We start from the raw sequence: 24,497 nt of genomic DNA, 5'->3' as shown, positions 1-24,497 counted from the left end.
TATCCTTTGAAAAACATCTCAGCAATTTTTTTGGAACTTTCAACTCATAAGGCCCCAATGTTTAGACGTAAATAACAAAACCAATCAACAGTCCTAGCTGTGAATCCTACACCTGAATATGGCAAACTATCTCCAACAAGAGAAACATTTTTGAGTCTACACAGTTCTATAACGATGCAGGACAGTATTACCAAGCCCTTAGTAGCATGCTGGAAGAAAACACAAACTGACATCTTAGTCTCTGCATCTCCAAACAGTTCTATGTTCATCACACCTAGGCTGTGCGAAAGTTTGCAACGCATCCAGGGCACAATGGCACACAGCATTGCATGCAGATGTATTTGGTCTTCCGTGTGCACACAACATCATGGCACCTGTTTGCATTTTTCACCTCGGTCAGTTGGGGCCAGTGATATCCTTTGGCAAACCTGACCTCACAGGCTACTTTGGTGACTGCTCTCCACTTCACGGGTTGTGGGGTCCCACTGGGTCTTCCTCTTTTGCATTGCTGGAGGGTGAATCTCTTCTCTTGTTACTGACAGTTCTTTCCCATACAAGTTGGTGTTGTATGTTATATTATCAATTAGATCTGCTGGAAACAGATGTCTGAAGAAATCTATGGGATCCTTCCCCTCCACATTCAATTTCCACTCTCCTAGAAAAGGAGGCAAGTCTCCAACCAAGTCATTGTCTTGGACTTTCCAAATATTTTTGCGGGCTTGAGTATGGTCAGGTGCCATGTACCCATCTCCCACAGCTCCCTGATCATACTGACCTTCCTCTTCATCCTGCCCCTCATCGTTCTCACTTTCTGCATCCTGACTGTCTGTGTCTTCATCATCCGTAGTTCCTATGTCTCTGTTCTGCTCTGGCAGCCACTCTCATCATCACTGGACTTATCACTGAACTCCTCATCACTGCACTCATCAATGAAATCATCATCACTGGAGCTGGATGGAATTTCCTGGACTATTCTGTACGCTGCCTTATTCTTTGCTGCATTTGAAGTCTACAAAATATGATAAAATAATTATTATAGTAACTCAAACTACAGCTGATCTGCACAGAAATATATATTTTAAATGAGTAGCTTATAAATGTAACAATTATATGCTTAATAATAACCAAAACAGTCCCAAAAAACAGTGAGACAATTTATGACTTATGTTAAAAAAATATAGTGGGTAATGCATGATGTCCACTACAGTGGACACATGGTTAATTGTAGTTTTCTACATATTAGACATAACAATTTCTTATTCCAAACAGATAATATCCTTCCCTAGATGTTACTGCATATCATCATATTTTTTTTACCTGTTGGGCTCTTTTAGCATAGAAGGATTGACAGGATATGCCAGCAGTGGTCGGCAGGGGTGACAGTTTGTCTGCCATCTTTGATTCAGAGGAAATTTACTTGCAGTTGCACTAACTGAACACTGAATTGACCTCAATGGAGCATGGCAGCAGAGAGCACTCTAGAGGCTAATATGCAGTTCCACCATAGAAACCAATGCATTAAAGAGATATGTACGTTTTAGTAGCTGTCCACTCCAGTGACCACTATGCATCAGAGGGTTAAGAAAAATATTTAGTGATGAGAGATGTGAACTGTAGGTTGGTAATTACACTGCAGGGAGCTCACAATCAATAATCCCTGTCAGAACTGTTTATATAGCAGGAATACAAATATGTGCCAGTAACACGTTTAATGCAGAGTTCTGATCCTGTGTCAGGCCACGTGCTTATAATCAAACGCATTTGATTAACTGATCATCAGCGTGATCAGTTAATAAGTGTGAGCAGCTCTGGTTTTAGCAGTTTGCTGATCTGGCGCATTCAGGTGTGTGTGAACACAAGGCCACCATCTTCCCACGAGCAGACATCCCAGCAAATACACTCCAAGGTCAGACCGTGCAACAATCAGAAAAACTGCAAAACCAAATGAAAAATCTCAACAGCTCAGACTCTACAGGCCACAGGTAGCATGTTAAGTGTTAAAGTTCATGGCAGTACAGTTAGAAGAAATTTAAAGTGTGGTTTGTTTCTTCTCTCTACTGAGAGGATGGCAGCACAGCTTGGGTTTGCAAAGTTGCATCAGGATATAACAACAAGACAACAAATTAAACCAAAGTGGAGATTTTTTTTTACAATTATTGCACAGTGCAGTGCAAAAAACATACAGTCATATAGAAAACCATTACTTCCAGTTATTGCTGCTAAGGCTGGTTACACAGTCTTGTGACCACTGGGACTGCATAGATGCAGTGGTGCTCATGATGTCTTGTGTGGCAAGTGGTTACACCCACCAACCTAAAAAATTTTTATATTTTGTAAACCCTTTAGATTACACCTTAATTGTTTAATTAAATCAAGCAAAACTACATAAATTGTGTCTTTGTTCGATAAATTATGGTCCCTAACTGTACATCAGCAGAAAACACAGTGGTATGATGTAAAAATAAAATAGTAGATGGAAAAACAAGACTTCCCATTTTCAAACAAAAAGTAAGTCTGCAGACAGAGTTTTCCTTTTTCCCACTTATTTCTTGGACTCAGTATAAGAAGAAAATGAGAATGTGACCCTGCAGCCTTCACAGTGCAGCATGTCGGTGATGGGAAATGGGGGGAGTTCTGTGGCATTTTGTTAAGTTGGTGATTGGCCACAGCGGGAGCTGATTGATTCAATTAAACCAACACCTGCTGTGACATATGAACTCCATTCTAGCTATTCCCAGCCAAATGTTGCGCATGACACACACATGCACACACACACACACATCCTTATACATCAATATTATTTTGAGAACTTACAATATACAATGTCTCTTTCATTGTTTGCACTGAAATGAATCAAGCTCATACACTCGGGTAATCCTTATAGTTGGTTGTTTTTAACCGACTGCACTGTTTCTTTCAGTTTAATTAGTCTGACAGCACAGACAGAGAAATGTTACCGCTGACAAAATTGAGATTTTTTTTCTTTTTATTGGTGCAATGCAAATGTTAACCTTTTCCAAGCACTTGATTTATTTAATGAAGAAACGTTTCCCCGCTGTACCTACCACAGTCAAATTTCAGCACGTGTCGGCAGCAGGCTGATATTTCTCCCTACTTGCTTATAAAACAGGCAGTAATCATAAAGGATAAAGCCGGTATAATTTTTCTGCATTTTCTTGCTTTTAACAGGAGCTCCTTTCATTCAAATATAATGCTAATATTACATTATTACATGGATGCTAAAAACCCTATAGATTTTAATATTGCAATAACAGTTTATTAAAAAACAACCTATATCTACGGTGGCTGGGAAGTGCAAAGCGCAACAAATTAAAAAACAGCAACAAATTAAAAAACCGCAACAAATTAAAAATCCACAACAAATTAAAAAACCGCAACAAATTAAAAATCCACAACAAATTAAAAAACCGCAACAAATTAAAAATCCACAACAAATTAAAAAACCGCAACAAATTAAAAATCCACAACAAATTAAAAAACCGCAACAAATCAAAAATCCACAACAAATTAAAAAACCGCAACAAATCAAAAATCCACAACAAATTAAAAAACCGCAACAAATTAAAAATCCACAACAAATTAAAAATCCTTGACGGAAAGGGATTGTCTGAAATACCGGAAGTGGCACAACGATTAGGCTTACTCCATATTTGTAGCTCAGAAAAGTGATTCGGGATGTCAACAAACGTTGAGAAACTCACGCCTCACAGCGCTTCCTTATCACCCTGACGGTGCTTGCTGCACTACATAGAGAACCGGAAAATGTTTTGCCCGTTTTGTGGCGTTAGCTTCAGCCTCTTCACCCCTTTTTGTGCTTCCTGTGGACGGTCTCTGGAGCTTTTGCGGGACACAGACCAGGCTGAAGGATCAAACTCCCCGGGGACATCAAAACAAACAGAAAATTCTGAACAAAGTAATTTTGATATATTACTCACTTTTTGTTCTCTTCAGACAGTCTATGCTATTTCAGTTAAATAGCACGTTTATTTACCATTTTGGCTCCGGTTTCTGTTTCTGTTTCCTTATACTGTATTCTCGTCTACGTTTAGTAATGGAGAGTGCTAACCCCGTTTTGATGTCAAACGTTTTTCATTCAACCAGAACAAACATGTCCGTCATACAAGCAGTTCATGGAGTACAAAAAATCAAAATCCAAAGAGCGTCAGGCCTTCAGCTGTGGAGCAAAATTAAAACTCAAGCAACAGAGTAAACCTGTCAAAGTAAGCCATCACAGGTAACTTTATAAACGAGGATTTGGCAATTATTCTTAAAGTGATCTGGCTTTTATTATTTGTTTGTAGATCAATATCGGATTTATGGTGTCACAACAAACCAACTTAAAACCGCTAAGAGGGAAAACACTGCCCTTATTTATTACCCCCGAAATTACAGCCCCTGACCTCCTGAAGCAGGCTGTAGAAAAAATGAGAACATTCAACAAGGACTTGGTGGAGGGACCATATGTCCTTTTGTATCCTGACTGCACAGAGGTGATAAATGTGCCTGGGACAGAAAGGCCATTCCGATTGGCAGACTACAAAGAGGAAATAGGAAAGAACTACAACAGGATTTCTCTATTCATTTGCCCAGAGAGCCACTTCAAACGAGGTTTGTTAATTTTATATTTTGATGTGTTTACATATACAACAACTAATAATGTGTCTACTTTCTCAGCTCTGATTGCAGAGGATGGTACCTCAGACTCGGACCCTGAGATTGTGATTACATCAAGAAGCACAGCTGAGTTCAACCAGGCAGACACATTGGTGTGTACTTTTTTTCCCTCTCCACCATGCCAGAGGCCTGTGAGTGGCCCTGGCAGAGGTGCATGTCCTCTGAGTGCTCTATTTTTTTTCTCTATAATGATCATAATTCTGTAACATCCATGGGTCTATTATTTTCATTGTGTGATTATATGTTCTTTAAAAAAGTATTTTTTTTAAGTATTGATGAACTATCTAAATGCGATACGAAGTTGGTGAAAGCTTTGAAAAGTGCATGTTTTTCATCTTAGGTTTTCAAACCACAAGACCAGAGTACCCCTAATGGTAAACATGCAGAGAAGGAGTAAGTTATTTAAGAGCTTGTTCTGCTATATATTAGAGTTGGGCAATACAATATATGTCTTTGTTTTATTTCAGGGAATATTGATCACGATATAAACCGCTAGATTTGTACATATTAAATGTGCCGTTGCTCATGGTAAATGGTAAATGGCCTGTATTTGTAAAGCGCTTTATTAGTCCCTAAGGACAAAGCGCTTTACACATCCAGTCATCCACCCATTCACACACACATTCACACACTGGTGATGGCAGCTACATTGTAGCCACAGCCACCGTGGGGCGCACTGACAGAGGCGAGGCTGCCGAACACTGGCGCCACCAGTAGGCAATGGGTGAAGTGTCTAGCCCAAGGGCACAACGACCAAGACTGTCCGATCCGGGGCTCGAACCGGCAACCTTCCGATTACAAGGTGAACTTAAAATTTCACATAAGTAAGATGTGAAATCCTCAGAAGCTTGTTTTGATTTAAATATTTATTTCCTGTCATAAGTTCAGACAGACGGATGTATTAACATATTACATCCGTTTCAGATAACTAAAAAAAGGTACATGTTAAAAACTAAATCAAAAGTCAGGGATAAAGATTTCCAGTTTCAAAAGACAACAAACACCAGATCACTCAATTGCTTGGTCAATTACATTTAAAAACAAAAAAGAATGATTCTAAACATAAATCTTAGTTTACAGTAAGTTTTACAGGAGAACAGACATAAAATTGACAAAGTCTTTGTCAATATCAAATGAATAAGCTAAGAAATAAAAGCAAATTCTCCTAATCTCTCCTTGTATATTTATTTTAATGGTTGGTTTAGATGTAAATGGTGCCCAAACATCTCCACGGGTGGCGCTGCTACTTCACTGTGCTGCAGGTAACAAGTCACCCTAACTGGACATGATGCTGTTCCCAGAGCGATTGGTTGCTGCGCTACTTGATAAGGATTGACTATTCTTATGTCAATGAAAAAAAAGAGTGATTAGAGGAATAAGCAGCATATAAAATGGATGGATGGATAGCTCTATTGCAATAGTGTCATATTTCCTTTGAGAGAAAAGTATACTGCAATACATATTGTTATTTTATTGCCCCGCCCTAATATAAATATTTATTGGTTTCATAGCCTTTTTATAATGTTGGTATCATAAATAATATTGAACTGTATGAGCTTCTTATCTGGACATTTTAATTCCAATACTCTTATTCTGTTTCAGACATGCTCCAGGACCTTCATCTATCATACAGCCATGTCAGGTATTTGGGCAATTTATGTCAGCATGACGTTTTTTGCTATTGCTGAAATAGTACAAAGCTATGTATGTTTATATACAGTATGCAATTTTTGTTCTTTTTTTTCCAGATTGTAATATCTGATACAGAGGATCTTGATCACCAAAACGAAACGAATCCAGTCATGAGTCCCTATAGGTAAATAAAATTGTGTCTTATATGTAATTTTAAATCTGTAACTACAGTACACGTTTGGGTTTGTGAAATGGGTAAAGATAATTAAAGGGTGAATAGAAGTTATTCTAATGTTGGAATTATAATTTCTCAACAGTAAATATGCAGACCTGTGTGCCCCCTGCATTGAGGACGAGGATGAAGAGCTGGTTGAAGTTGCTTCACCGATTGATGACAGAGCACTGTAAAATATCAAATACTACTTCAAATAACAACACTAAATTGTATAGTCTTGCATTCGGTCTTTCATTTTTGTGATTACAGGGAAGACGTTAACATTAATCTACCTGACATCATTGCAAACTTACCCAGTGCTATTCATCATGGAAGTGTCAGCAGATTCAACATCTCAAGAGCAAATGTCTGGGATGGAGCAGTCAGGGGTTTCAGGCGGTTGTCATACTCTGAAACCAATGACATGCTGGTTAAATTTACTGATGATTCTGGCATTCTAGAAGAAGGACTTGATGCAGGTGGCCCAAAACGAGAGTTTTTGAGTCTGCTAATGAAACACATGAAAGATCGTCCCATTTTTGATGGACCCGAAGGACGTCGATTCCTCGTCTACAATGCAAAGGGTATGCAATGATCAGATGTTTGATAAACTTAATTTAAAGACTTTTTTGGACTTTTAAATCAATTTGTTTTTAATTATTATCAGAAGCAACTCATAATAATTTCTTGGATTATTTCAAAACAGCATTAGTCTGTCTATCTGATCGATCTATCTGACATCGATCGGATCTGATCGATCGGTAGAGAGAGGTGTGTGTGTGAGAGAGTTTATCATTTACTGTATTCATTCACAGCTGTAAGGGAGGATGAATACTACCTAGCAGGAAAGATGATAGCCGTGTCAGTTGTGCATGGTGGTCCAGGGCCCCATTTCCTGTCAGAAGAGCTGGTACATTATCTTGCAGGCCAGACTTCAGTAAAAGCAACAGTTGCCTCAGTCACAGATGACGACATAGGGAAAGCTTTACAAGAGGTGAGGACAGCGCAGGATTTGAATGCAGGATAGAACTACAGCTTCTTCATCTGTATGACATTAAAAAATTCTTTCTTTGTGTAGGGAAAAAACAGGAATGAAAATCAGACACGTAAGCTTACATTGTGTATGTCCATTTTTATGGGTTTTTCAGATCGACAGTGCTGGTTCAGTGGATGTCCTGCGTGACTGTGTCATAAAACACAGTACTATGCTACAGGTGGCTGGTTGTCTAAGGCATGTTTCCACAGTTGAGGAAAAGAAAGACATTGTGTCTGACTATCTCCGGTGGTATATAATTGCTCGAAATTCATCTGTAATTGACAGGTGAGACAGGTGAATTATTGTTATGACAGTGTTGTTCATAATTTCCGACTGAAATATTTTACATTCTCCAAGGTTTCCAAAGTTCACAGTTTGTCCATAGTTTGTGCATGTACTATGAACTGGTAAATGACACAAAGTTCTCCTCATTCTTTAGATTTAAAGAGGGTCTTTCAGCACTTAATTTCCTGAGTGCACTCCAGCAACACCCTACTTTGCTTTCCCCGGTCCTGTGTCACATGGAAAAGAAACTCACAGCCCTTGAACTTGAGAGACTTTTCAAACCTGACTTCAGCCCATCTGGAAGTAACAGGAGACGTCTGGAAAGTCAAACTGTGGGCTACTGGTCAGACTATCTGCTGGACTGTGAAGGTTTATACCAGTATTTCTTTTAGTACTCATTACAAGACAATGTGTTGAATTCACATATACATATATAATTTTTTAATTTTTTTTAAAATTTTTTGCAGAATCACAAACTGCTGTGTCGTTGGGCGATGTTCTGATGTTTGCAACTGGGCTAACATCACTGCCACCTTCTGGATTAGATCCACTACCAAGCCTACAGTTCCTGGATGACTCTTTATTCCCGATGGCAAATACATGCTTAAACTTATTGAAACTACCAATGATAACTTCATATTCCTTGTTTAAATCCAACATGGATTTTGGAATTCAAAACTCCCCAGGATTTGGATGTTTCTAGAATGTCTGGCCTTGTAGTTCAAACCTGCTGTTGATTTATTCCTCAAGTTTTTAAGTCAAATTTTTTTTTAAATATGTTATGAATAGGAGAAGGTGGGACATACTGGCGGTACAGCACAAATCCATTATAGTTTACCAGGTTTATTGTAGTTTTATTAGATAACCCAGTTACTTACAGCTGCTTCTTCTTGGCATTACATTGTAAATTCTGTAGGTATTTTGCTACGGGACTTATCCAGAAATCTGTTATGTATTTGAGCATGTTTTTTTTATTCTAAAATGTAGGTACATCTGTTCAAAGGAGATTTAAAATGCAATCGCTAGACTTGATTTGTTCAAAGTTTTGACAGTGCTACTAAAAGTAAAGGCATTTAAAGGTGTACTGTGTTCTACTCTTAAAAGTTGTAATAAACACACAATACAGTGCAAGATGTGATTTTGATTTGATTTATTATTTATATAAATGTTCAGGACTGTATCTCAACTTCCATCAGCTAAACAAGGACCAGAATTATCAAGACATTCAGTAAGAATATGCTTTTACAAACACAAACTTAAACTTTTGGCGTCTTCAGCCAACTCATGTAGCCTAGTTCAAAAAAGCAGCATATGCTATAGGTTTTGGTGAAAACAACAAAAAGCCAGGTTTTTGTTTTTTTTAGAAATTTGCAATTTCTATTAACTTCATGTAAAGTTCAGTGGCAGACTCCCAGCAGACGGGCTTTTGAAAATGATTTTGCTCCATTACAAAATTCAGATACTCCTGTATGTTTGAGTCCCCACATACAACTACTGACAGCCTAGACTCAGGAAAAGCGTCCAGTTCAGATTGTTGAATCAGGAATCCACAGTCTCTGGAGCCGTATCTGTGATCAATGGAAGACAATTGCATTAATATAGGTTTACACATAAAGTAATTATTTGATCATTATTATCCGTTACCTGTGGGGTAGGTAGTACAGTTCATTTGGCACACCTCCTGGACATGAAGCTGTTCTTGAGGGACGAATCCGATGAGTGTTCCACAGCTTCACACATTCATCAAGATCCTTCTGAACAATGACAGTGAAGCAAAATCTCAAAAGGCACTGATGCTCGTGACTTCCATTGAAGTGTCCAGCATCTCGAAGATCCGCAAACAGCTCCAACCAAAACTGAGCCCTAAAAAAATTGTTTAGAGATAGTTTAGTTTGTTTACATGGCATCGTTTCACAACACGTCATCGCATGGCACTTTACAGTTCATTTTAACTGAATCATATATAGACTCCAGTCAGTTTAAATGTTTTCTATCGAAAGGGATTGCATACAGGCAAAACTCTAAAACATTTCAGTAATGTGCAAAAGTTAATTTATTTTAGGAATTCTAATTAAATGTGAAATTAGCGATACTGAGTCATTACATACAAAGTGAGGTATTTCAAGTATTTCTTACAATGTTAATGATTAAGACGTAGAACTTATGAAAAACCCAAATTCAATGTCTCTAACAATTTGTATGTTCTATTTGTTTGGGTCCTTTTTGCATAAATTACTGCCTCCATGCAGCGTGGTATGGATGCTATCAGTCTGTGGATCTGTTGAGGTGTTATGGAAGACCAGGATGCTTCAGTAGCAGCCTTGAGGTCTTAGCCACTACACTATGTTACACCCCTTTCATCCACACTTACATTAGACAAAACTTTCTATTAATGTGCTTTGATAGTCTCTGTGAACATTCAAATTCTTTTAAGGTGTTCTTTATGGAGGGTGTCAATTATGTTTTTTTTCCCCACAGCTGTCAGGACAGCAGTCATGTCCATCCTGTGAGTCCTCCTGAATTAGAAAGACCATTTAGAGGCTCAGGAACCCTTTGCAGATGATTTGAATTAATTAGCTCATAGTAGAGTGGCACTTTAAGTCTAAAATATTTAACCTTTTCACAATATTATGGTTTTGAAGTTGGGTTTTTCTTAAGTTCCAAAGCATAATCATCATAATTACTAAATGGGCTAAAAATGTATAGTTTGGCATACAATGAGTATTTAATATCGGTTTTACTTTTTAAGTTGAATTACTGAAATAATAATAATAATAATAACAACAGTAATAATAATAATGGATTGCATTTATATAGCGCTTTTCGAGGCCCTCAAAGCGCTTTACAATTCCACTGTTCATTCACTCTCACATTCACACACTGGTGGAGGCAGCTACAGTTGTAGCCACAGCTGCCCTGGGGCAGACTGACAATAAATCAACTTTTGCACGACATTCAAATTTGTTACGCCTTTAAATATCAGGCAAAATTAAATGTTATATTTACCTTCCTTTTCGATATATGGTTATTCGTTGATGAACCAAACATGTGACTGGACTCTCCGCTGAAGTGGTCATCATGATGGTGACGTAGTGCACACTGAACTGCAGCCATAATGCCGTTTTCTGTCCCACAGTCAGTTCTCAGTCTCATCGGTACAACACCAAGGCTCCCAACACATGACAAGTAATAGTAAGCTATAACCACTGGATTATTATTGGTTGGTCCACATTCTAGCCACAAAACCTTGCGTGAAAATCCATCAATGCACCCTGAAATGGCCAAACCGAATGGTTTGAGCTTGTCATAACCATCAGCATGCCACATGTAGTTGGGTCCCAGCGAATGATAGGTTCTCCTAATGAATCTTCTGCGTGTTCTCATCTGGCATCCATGAGGATTAAGCTCCCGGAGTATTTTCATCACATCATCCCTCTTCACTTTAAGATGATGCTTTTGTTTAAGTACCTGCCACATTGTTCGATACCCAAACAATCGCCCAGGTCCTTGAAGCTCCGCTCTGATTGCGTTAATGATCGTTGTTCTGGAGTGAAAATATTTTCTTCGGTAAAGTCCAGCATTATTAAGTTTACTTTTAAGACTCCTTAAACTTATCTTTACACCATGCAAACTTAACATCATGTCCATGATAACACTATATGAGTGACCTTCGTTGAAATATTTAATGCAGTACTGTAGGGTGTCTGATCCTTCAGCCTGGTATGTGTCCCGCAAAAGCTCCAGAGACCGTCCACAGGAAGCACAAAAAGGGGTGAAGAGGCTGAAGCTAACGCCACAAAACGGGCAAAACATTTTCCGGTTCTCTATGTAGTGCAGCAAGCACCGTCAGGGTGATAAGGAAGCGCTGTGAGGCGTGAGTTTCTCAACGTTTGTTGACATCCCGAATCACTTTTTTGAGCTACAAATATGGAGTAAGCCTAATCGTTGTGCCACTTCCGGTATTTCAGACAATCCCTTTCCGTCAAGGATTTTTAATTTGTTGTGGATTTTTAATTTGTTGCGGTTTTTTAATTTGTTGTGGATTTTTGATTTGTTGTGGTTTTTTAATTTGTTGCTGTTTTTTAATTTGTTGTGGATTTTTAATTTGTTGCGTTTTTTTAATTTGTTGCGGTTTTTTAATTTGTTGTGGATTTTTGATTTGTTGCGGTTTTTTAATTTGTTGTGGATTTTTGATTTGTTGCGGTTTTTTAATTTGTTGTGGATTTTTGATTTGTTGCGGTTTTTTAATTTGTTGTGGATTTTTAATTTGTTGCTGTTTTTTAATTTGTTGCGGATTTTTAATTTGTTGCGGTTTTTTAATTTGTTGCTGTTTTTTAATTTGTTGCGGATTTTTAATTTGTTGCGGATTTTTAATTTGTTGCTGTTTTTTAATTTGTTGTGGATTTTTAATTTGTTGCTGTTTTTTAATTTGTTGTGGATTTTTAATTTGTTGCTGTTTTTTAATTTGTTGTGGATTTTTAATTTGTTGCGGTTTTTTAATTTGTTGCGGTTTTTTAATTTGTTGTGGATTTTTAATTTGTTGCGGTTTTTTAATTTGTTGTGGATTTTTAATTTGTTGCGGTTTTTTAATTTGTTGCGGTTTTTTAATTTGTTGCGGTTTTTTAATTTGTTGTGGATTTTTAATTTGTTGCGGTTTTTTAATTTGTTGTGGATTTTTAATTTGTTGCGGATTTTTAATTTGTTGCGGTTTTTTAATTTGTTGCGGTTTTTTAATTTGTTGTGGATTTTTAATTTGTTGCTGTTTTTTAATTTGTTGTGGATTTTTAATTTGTTGCTGTTTTTTAATTTGTTGTGGATTTTTAATTTGTTGCGGTTTTTTAATTTGTTGCGGTTTTTTAATTTGTTGTGGATTTTTAATTTGTTGCGGTTTTTTAATTTGTTGTGGAGTTTTAATTTGTTGTGGATTTTTAATTTGTTGCGGATTTTAAATTTGTTGCCGTTTTTTAATTTGTTGCGCTTTGCACTTCCCAGCCACCGTATATATCAGACATTAGGGCTTTGTCAAAAGTGGTGAAAGTGTTCTTATCCACTGACGTGGGACTTATTCATTAGCTTGTAATATGTTTGGGCAGCAGTTGAGCTCTGTGGCAGAGTTGGGAATAAGCTATATGAGATAAGAGAAGATTACTTTATGGTCTTTGGTAGGAGAAAATCATCCTGCATTGGGCAACAAAATACACAGCAACAAATATCAAGACAAAAACTCTAATAGGTACCCTTTCTTTAAAAAACAGACCTAGAATAAATAATTAATATACAATAATTACCTTGAAGCCTCTTTACTTCTCTGTTGTTCAGTCACAGGCTGAACTCTGTGTCAGACTTTGGCTATGCAGGAAACACTCGATAACAAGATCATTGTTTAACTCTTATAAAGAGATTTGTCGATTAAAAGTGGTAGATTTCAAAATGAGTTAAAATAATACCCTGATAGCACTTGAATGCTAAAAGTATTCCTTGCAATGCACATCTGGACGTCGCTATTTTAAGCCTTAAGTGAAGTGAAGGTGGTACTTCTACCTCTGCAAATAAATTTCGCACACAGGTGAGGACTGCACCAAAGGTCTGAAAATAATGATCACCCTCTCAATATAGACCACATTAGCATCACATTAACCTTTGGGAAGTGTGTGTGTGTGTGTGTGTGTGTGTGTGTGTGTGTGTGTGTGTGTGTGTGTGTGTGTGTGTGTGTGTGTGTGTGTGTGTGTGTGTGTGTTCAGAAAGAGAGTTTGAGGAGAAAGGGGTCAAATATTTTTCTCCTCCTCCTCTCTTTACGTCTTCTTCTACACACATACCTTTGTTCCTTTCTCTCCCCTAATATTCCTCTTTTATATATAGGTTGACTGAGTTAAGCCCACAGTAATGGCTGACTTAGGCTTCTCTGATCAGTCATTGTGGAGCTTTGTAGAGAGGAAGCTACGTAAAGTGGATGATGAAGTTTTCAGCAGTCATGCTTTTTGGTGGTGATAATAAACTTTTGGTTCCTGCTGTTCTACATGTGATGCCACCCATGATCCAAATAAACTTTTTTCCTCCTCCTGACCCAGAAGGAAAAAAGGTTGTTTAGTTTTTTTGTTTGTTTGGTTTTTCAAACATTTGTCCCTCAAGTTTTTGCACTCTCTCACAGCCATTTATTACAACTATGATGATTATTGCTTATACTGAAATAATGGTTATTTCTCTCAATGACCCAGTCATGCACTGTAACATTAAACTAGCTCTAATTTTCATGGTAGTTTCATGTTAATGGAGAGAAACCGAATATCAACTAAAAATCCAAAACAAGCACATGACATAAAAGTTCTAAATTGATTTATATGATTTATATGAGTGAAATAAGGATTTGATCCACAAGCAAAGCCTGACTTGGTGGAGAGGAAAGTTTAAGCCTCATCTTAAAATCTCCTGGACCCAAATTGGGAGCCGATTCCAGTGGATCCTCCCACTCTACTGTTGAAAACTCTAGGAACTACAAGTATCCCTATATCCAAATCCCATTGGGATAATATGATCCTTTATAAGTGAGAAGAAGCATTTTTAATTCAATTGTGAATCTAACAGGAAGCCAGTGGGGGAAGAAAAAGCTATCATGGGGGAAATATGATCTCTTGTTCTAGGCTCTGTTAGTGCTCTCACCTCAGTGTTTTGGATCAACTGGAGGCATTTCAGGGAGCTTTTAGAACAGCCTGATGAATAAAAAAGGAATGCTACTGAACAACCTGAGAACAACACCTAGAAACTGTAATAGCTGTGTGTAAAATTGAATATTAATTAAAAGTAGAATATTGTACACTTCTTTAGGAAGGCTGGCATTCAGATGGCTAGATGTTGTTGGTAGGCACCACAGAAGCAACATGTTTTGATGTCTAAATACTGCGTATAATGTAAGAAGCTGTTTCTCTATAGAAAGCAATAGTCAAAAATGTATTGCAATATCAAACCCCTGTGTGTGAAAATTTGAAAAGCACCTTCAAACCCAAATCTGTTTTTTTTTTCTCTTTGTTTTGTACAAAAAACTGAAAAGCTTGATTCTAAATATATCTTTGCTGCCATTTCTTCCTTGGTCTCACTTTTCTCTCCATGAAACATCTAGGGAGTGATTACACCTCCATCTCTCTCTGTCAAACTGAGACTCAAAGTCACACCCTAGTTTCACACACGCACACCTGCACACGCACACACACACACACACAGAGGGGGATGCCAGTATGTTTCTGGTGCAGTGAACTGTCCTTGTGTGTCTGACTGACAGCTACCTCACTGTCAGTAAATATGGGATTTATGGAGTACAGTAACTGGCCTCGGGTGCCACATTAGACTATATTAATCCATCACACATTTATATGGCTGCAACTGACAAAAAAAGGCAACGTGTAAAATTCTTTTTGCCCTCTGGCTTTAACTCAATCAATAAAATGTTCCTATTTTTGTGGAAATCGGTTTAAGGTTGATAGTTTGATTTACGGGAAAAAAAAGATTGAACATGAACTTCACACTGCAACAGCTGAACATGGTGTAACTTTGGAAAATCTCATCAGTCAGTAGCAGTAATCACAGTCGCATCAGTTTATCCAACATGGCATGCGATGTGGAGTCTTATCATTTTTTTGTACATTTTTTTTCTTGTGGATTTCACTGTGTAAGTATTTGAAAAATTGCTCATATAATTTTGACTTACTCTTAAAACTGCAATACACTTAGAGATGTACAGTATTTACAGTATTCGTTGAAGCATCTTTACCCTTCCCTATGACCACATTTGTCTCCGCCCATCAGGGACCCTCATGCTGACTTTAACATCGTCACTCTGCTAATGTGTTTGTATTATTCTAATCATAGCTCTGTAGCTAGCCACCAGACAGCCCAAATTCAATACCCCTACAAATGTTGTTTTTCTATCTTCGTTTATGTCTAAAGTGGTGCTGTCAGCGATAATCTCGTTAAAATGACGTTAATGCCATAACCGCATTAAAGTGGCAAATCTCTGTTAGTGAGTTTTTGCGGCGGTGTGCGTGGGGCTGTACGCCGCTAGCATTAACGAGCTAACCGCGCTAACGCATTGATGCGGTGCAGCCCCATGCACGGGGCGATCCACACATACTCACTAACGGAGATTTACCACATTAATGCGGTTATGGCATTAACGTTATTTTAACGAAATTAATGCTGACAGTCTAAAGTGATAGCAGACCTGAATGTCACCTTTAGAGGGAAACTAGCAGGATAACTTCTTGCTAACTACAAGCACCATTAAACTTCACAAATCCTCTTTTTTTATGGTTGCCTGGGTGTAAAACTTTATTGCAACAGGAGTGCAGCCACACTGAACATTTGATTAGAGATGAAGGAATCTGGGCTATTTTGAACTGTGATACCACTGTGTTTGCTTGAGCGTGGGAACCGAAAAGAGTTTGGACCTTGAAATGGCTAAAAATGTCAGACTTCAGAGGTGGATTGGCCCCACCCACCACCCATACTGGATATGTGAAAGAAAATGGATGGATAATTTTTATACCTTCTTTCATCTTTTAAACAAAGCAATATGCACATGACAATCATAGCAGAATAATAAAGGCTTATTTTATGGATGAAAGTATCAAAGTTCGAGATCCTAATGTTTCAGTTCATGTGTTTTCTGTCCTGTTCTCATAGGTGTATAAAATCAAGTAGCCAGCCATAAAGTAAGCCTTTATGAGAGAATTGGATTTTTACATTTATGAAAGAATGAATTGTTCTAAAGAGCCCATTTAAAAATTCTACTGTAATAGGATGCCAGTGTTGGGACAAGCTAGAAATGTGTTCCCTTCGAGAGATTCCCCGATCGACTGTAAGTGGTAGTATTGCAAAGTGGTAACATATAGCAACTATAACTCAGCCACAAAGTTACAGAGTGTTGAGGTGCGTAAAAGTCGCTAACGCTCTGTTGACTCAGACCTCTGGCATTAACATCAGCACAAACACTGCCCCCCAGGAGCTTCACGGCATGGCTTTCCATGGCCGAGCAGCTCCTGGAGGTGCAATGTGTAGGTGGCCCAGTACTTTGTCCATGTAGTGCATCTTGAATGCTCATGCTGCTATTACATTTAAAAACTGCCTTTCGTTCAAGTGTGTGCGTGCACGTTTGTGTGTGTGTGTCCATCTTCCCTCCTCTCTTCTCCCTCACAGTTTTAAGCCAGTGCTGAGCCACTAATGGAGGACAAGCCTGTTAGAGCAACACGCTACGCTATACTGACAATACTCAAGGCATACACACACACACGCACGCACAGAAAAAAGATATCGCACAAAAATTCCCCAAATACGGAGGACATATAAATGCAGACAGCAACTATTTACTTCTACAAGAGCTGCACACAAATCCGACTACACAGCCTCACATGCATCCCAGCAGAGTACACCACCATGGCAACAGCCTCCAAAGAGTTAATCTATTCAGCGATGCAGCAGTGCGCCCAATTCTGCCTTCATTTGTTTGTCAGTCCTCCTGAAGGTGACGAGAAACCAGCAGAACAGACGTTTCATAGTTTATGTTGTTCAAAAAGCAGCATCATACAGCACAGTTTTATTCTGAGGAACAAAGTTCTTCACACCACAGGAAGATGGGCGCTGTTATAAATGCTGCTGAAGAAATTCATGATGTGTATTGGTAGCAGCAGTGTGCCATGAAAATATACATGTAAGCTTTGAGACACTGTTGCAATCCTTTAACGCACATCACACGTAGACATATATCCTCATTTAATGCAAGTATTAAAAATTGATTTCACACCTTTTTTTTCATTTTTATGTTTTTCCATGTCATGTGTATGTTTCCATGGATACCAGGACAAACATTTACCTTCAGATCATCAATTATTTAGTAAAGGTCATTTTCTAATTTTAACTTGAAATGCCAAATTCAGTATCTGACTTCCACAGTAATGAAAAACTCAGTCATCATTAGACTGACTCATCAATTCATTCTCGCTTTTGTCCTATAAAGTGTCTGTTTACCTCTGTGACAGTCAAACCTAATCAAATATAACTGGTCAATATATGATAGTGGACTATAAACGGAAACCAGGATGTTTACGGCTCTGTTGTCAAACGGTTCTGCATTTTAATATGCGGACATCACCGTATAGCAATTATCATCATCTGGAAAACTGGAACTTTGCTTCAGTTACTTCCATGTACACAGACTAATTCTATGATGGAGACGGAAAGTTTGGATGATGTCTTCCCTCTTTAATGCTTACAGCTCCAGGGAGGAAATGTGGGCTTTCTTTGAGGTGAGAAACAATAAGTTGCTCTTTCTATTCTTTTCACAAGCCTGGCCAAAATTTATTTCTGCCCATCTGACACTAGTTAGGACCTCAGGGTTTCAGTACACTTTTATCTCTGAGATGTGGGATGCTAGACAGTTAAAAAAAGGGGGGGTAGTGACAGAAGAGGGGGGAGGAGGGGGGAGGCGAGTAGGAGAGAAAGAAGAGAGGATGTGAAAAAGGAAGGAGGGTTTCAGACACAGCAGTGTGTTAACGGGAGCCAAGCATGGCAAATTGGACTGAATTTTCCGCCTGTGTGATTTCAATACACAAACCCAGGCGTACATAACCATGTTTAATAAGCGCTGCACTAATGCATTGTATAATCTTCTCTAAATTAATATGTTAGACACAATTGCCTGGTAATTAATTTCTGTCACAGCATATCCAAATGAGAAGATTTATTCAGATCTGTCAATCATAATCTCCGGGGCCTGAGGCAGATTACTGCCCAGTGCAATGTGCTGTTGCAAGGATGATGATATGGTTATATGTGGTGGTATAGTCCAGTATGTATAAACATCCATTACCGGGGGTTTTAAAGAGCCCGTGAAGTGGGCTGGTCATCAAATGAAGGTCATTGTGGTGACGGGATGAAGGGAAAGGCAGCAGCCTTTTGTTTTATGGCTTCATAAAGAACATAATGTCTCTATGGGCTCCTTAGCCATCCAACATCCACCCACCATTCAGTTTCATGGCTTTTCCTTTCCCACACTTGTGTTTCTTCCTTATTGTTTCCTAAGATTCCCTTCAGATAAAAACGGCAGCTACAATCCACAAAGTGATAAGCTTCAACACTCACATATTTTCATTTCTGCAAATGAAGTCTTAAGTCTTTGTGCCCTAAAGCAGTAACTAGTGAATAATAACAGAGGGTGAAGGAAACTTACATATTCACTTTATTGTTAAGTTTTGTGAGATTTGGGAGGCTTTCTGCTCCACCTAAATGCTGTTTTGGATTATATTGTGTGGTATTTCTCAAAAGACAATTTTTAACTTGGCCTCTTTCCTCAATATTTTATATATGTTGAGTGATAGGAACTTATACTTAATTGAGCTTTCTATAGGTGTTAAACAAGAGGCACCCCAAGAGTCCAAACCACCGCTAAGGCAGCTTTCTGAGCAGTATTTTCTTTCTACTATACTGTGTGTAATACTCAGTGTTGGTCAGTTACTTGCAAATTGTAATTAGTTACTAATTACTGATTACTTCTCCAAGAAAATAATCCTGTTACTTTACTGATTATTTGAAAAAAGTAATCGGATTACAGTAACACGTCACTTTTAACGCGTTACTGCCCATCTCTGGTAACACTGTATTTTGTATATTTTCATTCTGTTTTCTTTGTTATTTTAAAGACACTTTGAGAAGTTTGTAGTGCAGTAAAAATCAGATAAGTGTAGCATGACTGATGTTTACCTTGTTTACACAAACATTATGTCGGAGAATGTGATGGATGATAGTTATTGATTTATAGTTATAGAATATTCACAACATACTTCATACCGTGTACATTATAACATAATAGACCCATTTCTGTAATATACTTACATATCTATATTATTGCTAATATATATTGTAATATATCTATATCACTAAGCACTTCTGGATGGATGCAAACTGCATTTCGTTGCCCTGTACCTGTGCATGTGCAATGACAATAAAGTTGAATTCTATTCTATTCTATTCTATAAAACTGGACATGAGTAACTTGAGCGTATTACATAATATTTTACTACAGTATATTTCTAACTAAATATAGCAGCTCATTGTCTTTGTTTTGACCTTACTTTCGTATTGATGCAACACATTTCAGGGTCAACTTGTCAACGCAAAAGGCACACGTGAAATAGAAAGCTGAAGTCAGAGGTCAAATGTGACATGATACCCGGATGTAAACTAAAAGTAAATATGTAGAATCCCCATATACCAGGATCATTTCCCAAATGTTGACAGTACAAACAAAGGTAGCAAGAATTTTAAGCATAATTTTGAAGATAAAATACATTTTATGAAAGTTTGATCGTATTTGACCCCAAAGAAAAGGTCAAAGGTCAAATGTGACATGATATATTCAATCTTTATCCAGTAGAATCATAGTTTCTAAGTTGTTTCTAAGTTATAAGACTTTCTTATAAGTCAAATTTTAATGAACTTTAACTATGACCTCACTCTACACCCCTACAAAGTTTGATCAGAATTCATTTAAAACGTTTTGAGCTATCGCGTTTACAGACAGAATACTGCGCATGCATGCAAACACTATTAAAAACCCCGTTCGCCTCAGTGGAACTATTAAATATATTACAACCAGACTACAGAACTGACCTTGAACTTTTACTCCCTGCATGCTCCAAATGTTCGATTATAACCAATTCAGGCTGAAGGCTAATCCAGAATGTTAAACTCTCTGTTCGCCTTTCTGTCTTTCCCTGTTTTCCCACATGCTCAGCTACATTACCGGCAGTTGTCTCGCTGCTTTACCTATGAGTTGTTTTTTTCTCTCTTTTTTTCAGCAAGCATTAAGTCACTAATAATCGCAGTGTTAAGGCCAATATCTCTTACCAAGGCAGCCAATCAGGTCTGGGAGTAAATATTCTGCAGAGACAAGGACTAAACTCGCTCATTTAACTTTAATCACTGTGCCATTATTTGTTATGCTGGAATGATTATAATTTTAATTGTCTAATATAATTGATCAATTAATCACTTGGGTTAATCACCGAGTGAATCTAATTGTGCTGCTTCTGTAGATGTGAGAATTTTCTTTCCTTTTTTTATACGTTTTTTGTTCATCACTGCAATATATGTTTAATCCACTGGGGATTGAAAGAAGACCAAAAAGTGTTTGAGGTGGGATTTATTGACTAAATCACTGCCTGACTGGTTTTAAACCCTCTAACTGGTAATGAATGCATGGTCAGGGTCTCCTTGTGCACCCGGGGCCATCTTGCTTTTCTTTTTTTCTCCCCCTCCCTCCTGGTGTTGCTACTCACCACTTCCTGCTGGATTCCTGGTTGGCACAACTGCTCATCATCATCTATCATCTACCTGCACTATGTCAGGACTATTCTTCCACCCACTCTCTGCCTAATCGTTGTGGAAATCGTCACCGGCAGCAACTTTTAGAGTCGCCTCATGTTTCCGAGTTACTTTCGAATGTGAATAAAACATTTTTACGTCTAGCAGTTCTGGCTCAAAACCTTAACAGCCCTATTTAATAGTAACTAAGCTGAAAATAGGCAACAGACAACTGTTCCCCAATTGCTAGAAAATGATAGTCATTGCTCCTGCTGTGCATAATACTCTCACACACACATAGCCAAACAATATATCACTTTTTAACTGTTTCCACATCCCTGGCGCTTGAATACACACATGTACACACGCACGCGCGTGCACACACAAACATGCACATGCACACAAGCCTGCAGGCATGTGGTTTTTCTTTATTAAAAACCAGAAAGCACAATTAGCTGCAGAATATGCTTAACCCTGTATCGCTCCCTCAGCTCGAGGATATATTGCTTCTTCTTCTCCATTATTAAAAAAATAACAGATGAGCAGAGGAGGGGAGCAGACAGGAAATATCACAGTTTCATGTTTAGCAAGTGGAGGCTGGGAAATGTGTTGTGGTGGAAAGACTGAACGTGTCCATATAGTATAAGACGCAGGCATTACATGTGAAATATGACAATGACGACAGTTATTGCTCGACCGTTGAGGTCCGTGAGCTACGACGGTGTCAGCGCCTCACTGACTGACATGGAAATGTGTATGTATGACAGTCTCACGGCAGTTTTTCAACCTGATGTCGTATCCCTGAAACTGCAGCCATTAAAATTGTGTCATTTCTGCTTCCACTGGCCTGCTTCCCCCACTGATACTGTATTGTGCATGTTCACCTTTGCATAATCAGAGAAACTGCATTTTGTTTTATTAATTATTATAAATTAGAGATAAAAAAAAAATTGGTTTATTCGTTAACAAAATACAGCAAAGTGCATAAAAACACTTCTTCCACAGTGAGTTTCTGTCCTGTCTCCCTCCCTCCCTCCCCCTCCCCTCACCCACAACCAGTCGCATCAGGTGGCTGCCTCTCCCTGACAAATTTCTACCTGTTAAAGGGGAGTTTTTCCTTCCCACTGTTGCCATGTGCTTACCCATAGGGGGTCGTCTGCTTGTTGGGTTTATCCTGCAGTATAAAATGCCTTGAAGCAGCTGTTGTTGTCTAGGTTCTGCTACATGGCAGATAGGATATGGACACAGGACTCGGAAAACAGTAGGTAAACTCAAAAAGCAGCTTTAATGACGAGTACTTTCAAACAATACAAATCAAAAGCACAGCTGGAGTAAGGGATCCAAAACTAGGAAACGTAGGGGAAGCACAGAACAAAGGACCACACAGCCCAGACGGATGGTGTGACAATGAACAGATATAAACACACCAGATAACGAGGGAAATGGGGAACAGGTGAAAACATGGCTCAAGACAATTAACCTAATGAGCCTGATGGGAAGTAAACATAGACACGAGACTTAGAAAACAACCACTGTCAAAATGAACCAGGAAGTAACAAATATGGAGTAAGAACACACAACACAATGCCAGTGTACACAAAAGGAAACACTGGTGAGAACTGGGAGCTCCAGCTAAAAACATGGCAATAAGTAACAAAACAGCTCAAAATCCTCACAAATTCTAATAAAAAAACAAAACCACAGAACTACAGAGACCCTGGGACCATGTCAGCTGTTGTGATCTGGCGCTATGTGAATAAGACTGAGTTAAACTGAATTCAAATAGAGACAAAACTTTACTTCCCTAGATTAATACATGAAAAATACACAAATTCCACGTTTCTGTCACATTTACTACATAACTTTGTCAAGAACTCTCTTAATTCTGCAGTCACATTCTGCATACTTCTTTTGCCTTTCATTTAGTGGCACCCAAAAGGAAATTTAGCACCACAATCTGTTTATCTTAGTGTGCCCAATTTATAATATTGACAGCAGTGGAAAGAAAAAAAATAAAGGATGCATTTTTAATAGATGATAGATCTGCTGGAAACGCTGGAGAAAATTCTCTCGGCATTTGATGAAAAAGATAATTATACACACACACATCCACTGCCCTAAGTTTGGTAAGTAGTTAAGAAAGATGAGTGAGTGGATAGATAACAAGAATACAAACATATGGAGTCATGTTTTTGAAGTAAAGAGTCATTTTTGGTTTCTTTTGCTGTTCACTAGCCTTCAGACCACCTTGCTGCTCACGGTTCACAGCTTGTGGTTTCACCCCAGGCTCTCTCTGACGCACAGAAATGTTCTGCTTCTCGTGATGTTGGGTTCAGTGATCCAGCTGTGACTCTCACAGCAGAACATGGTGTCTGTGTCGCCTCCTTCTGCCAGAGTCAGACAGACAGGCGTGTTTGTGCTCTATTTGGTGTGTAGTCCACCTTGAATCGGGGAGTTTTTTGAGATGCACTCCCCTCTGCAGGGAGGAGGACTGTGTTTGTATCCCAGGAGAGAGAAGAGCACTGAGACCTCAGGCCCACCCCAGGGTTATACAAAAATCTGTTGCTCTAGTTTTTCATCCTTAACTTTTTCAGGCAGGCTCTGATTTTTCACAGCAGTCGATAGATTTCTATTAGCCGTTTCCCAACTTTGCCAAGATAAAATTATACGATAAGATTTGTTGAAAGAAGATAATTGTTGATCTTCTCATTTATTCGTTGGCAGTTTCTTGACTGGCATTACTTACAGAAAATTTACATACCTCCCATAGGGACCACCATTTAAGCTACTTTAGCCTGTAGTTGATGGAAGTCTGAAAGATACTTTGCAACCCACCTAGATCCTTTTTTCATGCTGAGCCTGACTTCATCAGTGTGATATCTGCTGTCATTCATGCCTGCTCTTTGACATATTTAGGTCTTGGTATTGGATTCCCTGTCTCTGTCTCTGTCTCTGGAATGGGGAGGACCAACAACAGATCTATACTGCTAAATATAAATAGCTGCTGGTGGAAATAACAATCCTCTTTTTACTATAGTGTGACTGAAATGACATCACAAATCCAGACAGATGGTATTGTATCATTTAAAAGGTAAGATACTGTACCGTAGTGTGGCTGATGTGGTCAACTACAGCAGCGGTCCCCAACCTTTTTTGCGCCACGGACCGGTTAATATTTTCACGGACCGGCCTTTAAGGTGTCGCGGATAAATACAACAAAATAAAAGTAGTACCGGTTCCAAAAAAAAGAAGATTTATTCATAACACACGTGAAAAGACCCAGGAAAA

At 38.4% G+C, this 24,497-nt stretch overlaps 1 protein-coding gene, 1 long non-coding RNA gene and 1 pseudogene across 4 annotated transcripts; 1 reads left to right on the top strand and 2 right to left on the bottom strand.

Annotated features, from left to right (window-relative positions):
- Positions 1-427: 427 nt before the first annotated feature.
- Positions 428-1,577, bottom strand: LOC146650465 (uncharacterized; annotated as a pseudogene).
- A 2,793-nt stretch (positions 1,578-4,370) lies between these two features.
- On the top strand, positions 4,371-8,764 carry LOC146650464 (G2/M phase-specific E3 ubiquitin-protein ligase-like). Of its 3 annotated transcripts, XM_085385400.1 has the most exons (11): positions 4,371-4,629; positions 4,696-4,787; positions 5,036-5,088; positions 6,298-6,337; positions 6,444-6,511; positions 6,645-6,731; positions 6,812-7,125; positions 7,357-7,535; positions 7,690-7,862; positions 8,017-8,231; positions 8,330-8,764. In XM_085385400.1, the coding sequence occupies exons 1-11, from the start codon at positions 4,446-4,448 to the stop codon at positions 8,563-8,565; spliced, it is 1,641 nt and encodes a 546-aa protein (XP_085241526.1). In that variant the 5' UTR covers positions 4,371-4,445; the 3' UTR covers positions 8,566-8,764. The 3 variants fall into 3 exon arrangements, with proteins under 3 accessions (XP_085241526.1, XP_085241525.1, XP_085241527.1); XM_085385399.1 differs by having other exon boundaries at positions 4,371-4,787; XM_085385401.1 differs by lacking the exons at positions 4,371-4,629; positions 4,696-4,787; positions 5,036-5,088; ... (2 more) ...; positions 6,645-6,731; positions 7,357-7,535 and having other exon boundaries at positions 6,934-7,125.
- Positions 8,765-9,106: 342 nt separating this feature from the next.
- Positions 9,107-10,886, bottom strand: LOC146650463 (uncharacterized). The gene is made up of 3 exons (XR_014908037.1): positions 10,869-10,886; positions 9,507-9,725; positions 9,107-9,430 (listed from the first exon to the last, which is right to left on the bottom strand). It is a non-coding gene; the product is annotated as an uncharacterized LOC146650463 (long non-coding RNA).
- Between the last annotated feature and the right edge of the window lie 13,611 nt (positions 10,887-24,497).

This window comes from Rhamphochromis longiceps, linkage group LG16 (assembly GCF_057381845.1).
Source record: "Rhamphochromis longiceps isolate RC_006_pf linkage group LG16, R_longiceps_female_GT1.1, whole genome shotgun sequence".
Classification (NCBI taxonomy): domain Eukaryota; kingdom Metazoa; phylum Chordata; class Actinopteri; order Cichliformes; family Cichlidae; genus Rhamphochromis; species Rhamphochromis longiceps.
The sequence above is the reverse complement of the archived record's forward strand: the minus strand, read 5'-3'. Positions and strand labels throughout refer to the sequence as shown.

Excerpts from the sequence above, each read along its gene's own strand:
- LOC146650464 (XM_085385399.1), top strand. The coding sequence starts at position 4,446 with ATGAGAACATTCAACAAGGACTTGGTGGAGGGACCATATGTCCTTTTG. Across the intron at positions 6,338-6,443 it reads CTATCATACAGCCATGTCAG|ATTGTAATATCTGATACAGA; the intron begins GTATTTGGGCAA and ends TTTTTTTTCCAG. Across the intron at positions 6,512-6,644 it reads CCAGTCATGAGTCCCTATAG|TAAATATGCAGACCTGTGTG; the intron begins GTAAATAAAATT and ends ATTTCTCAACAG.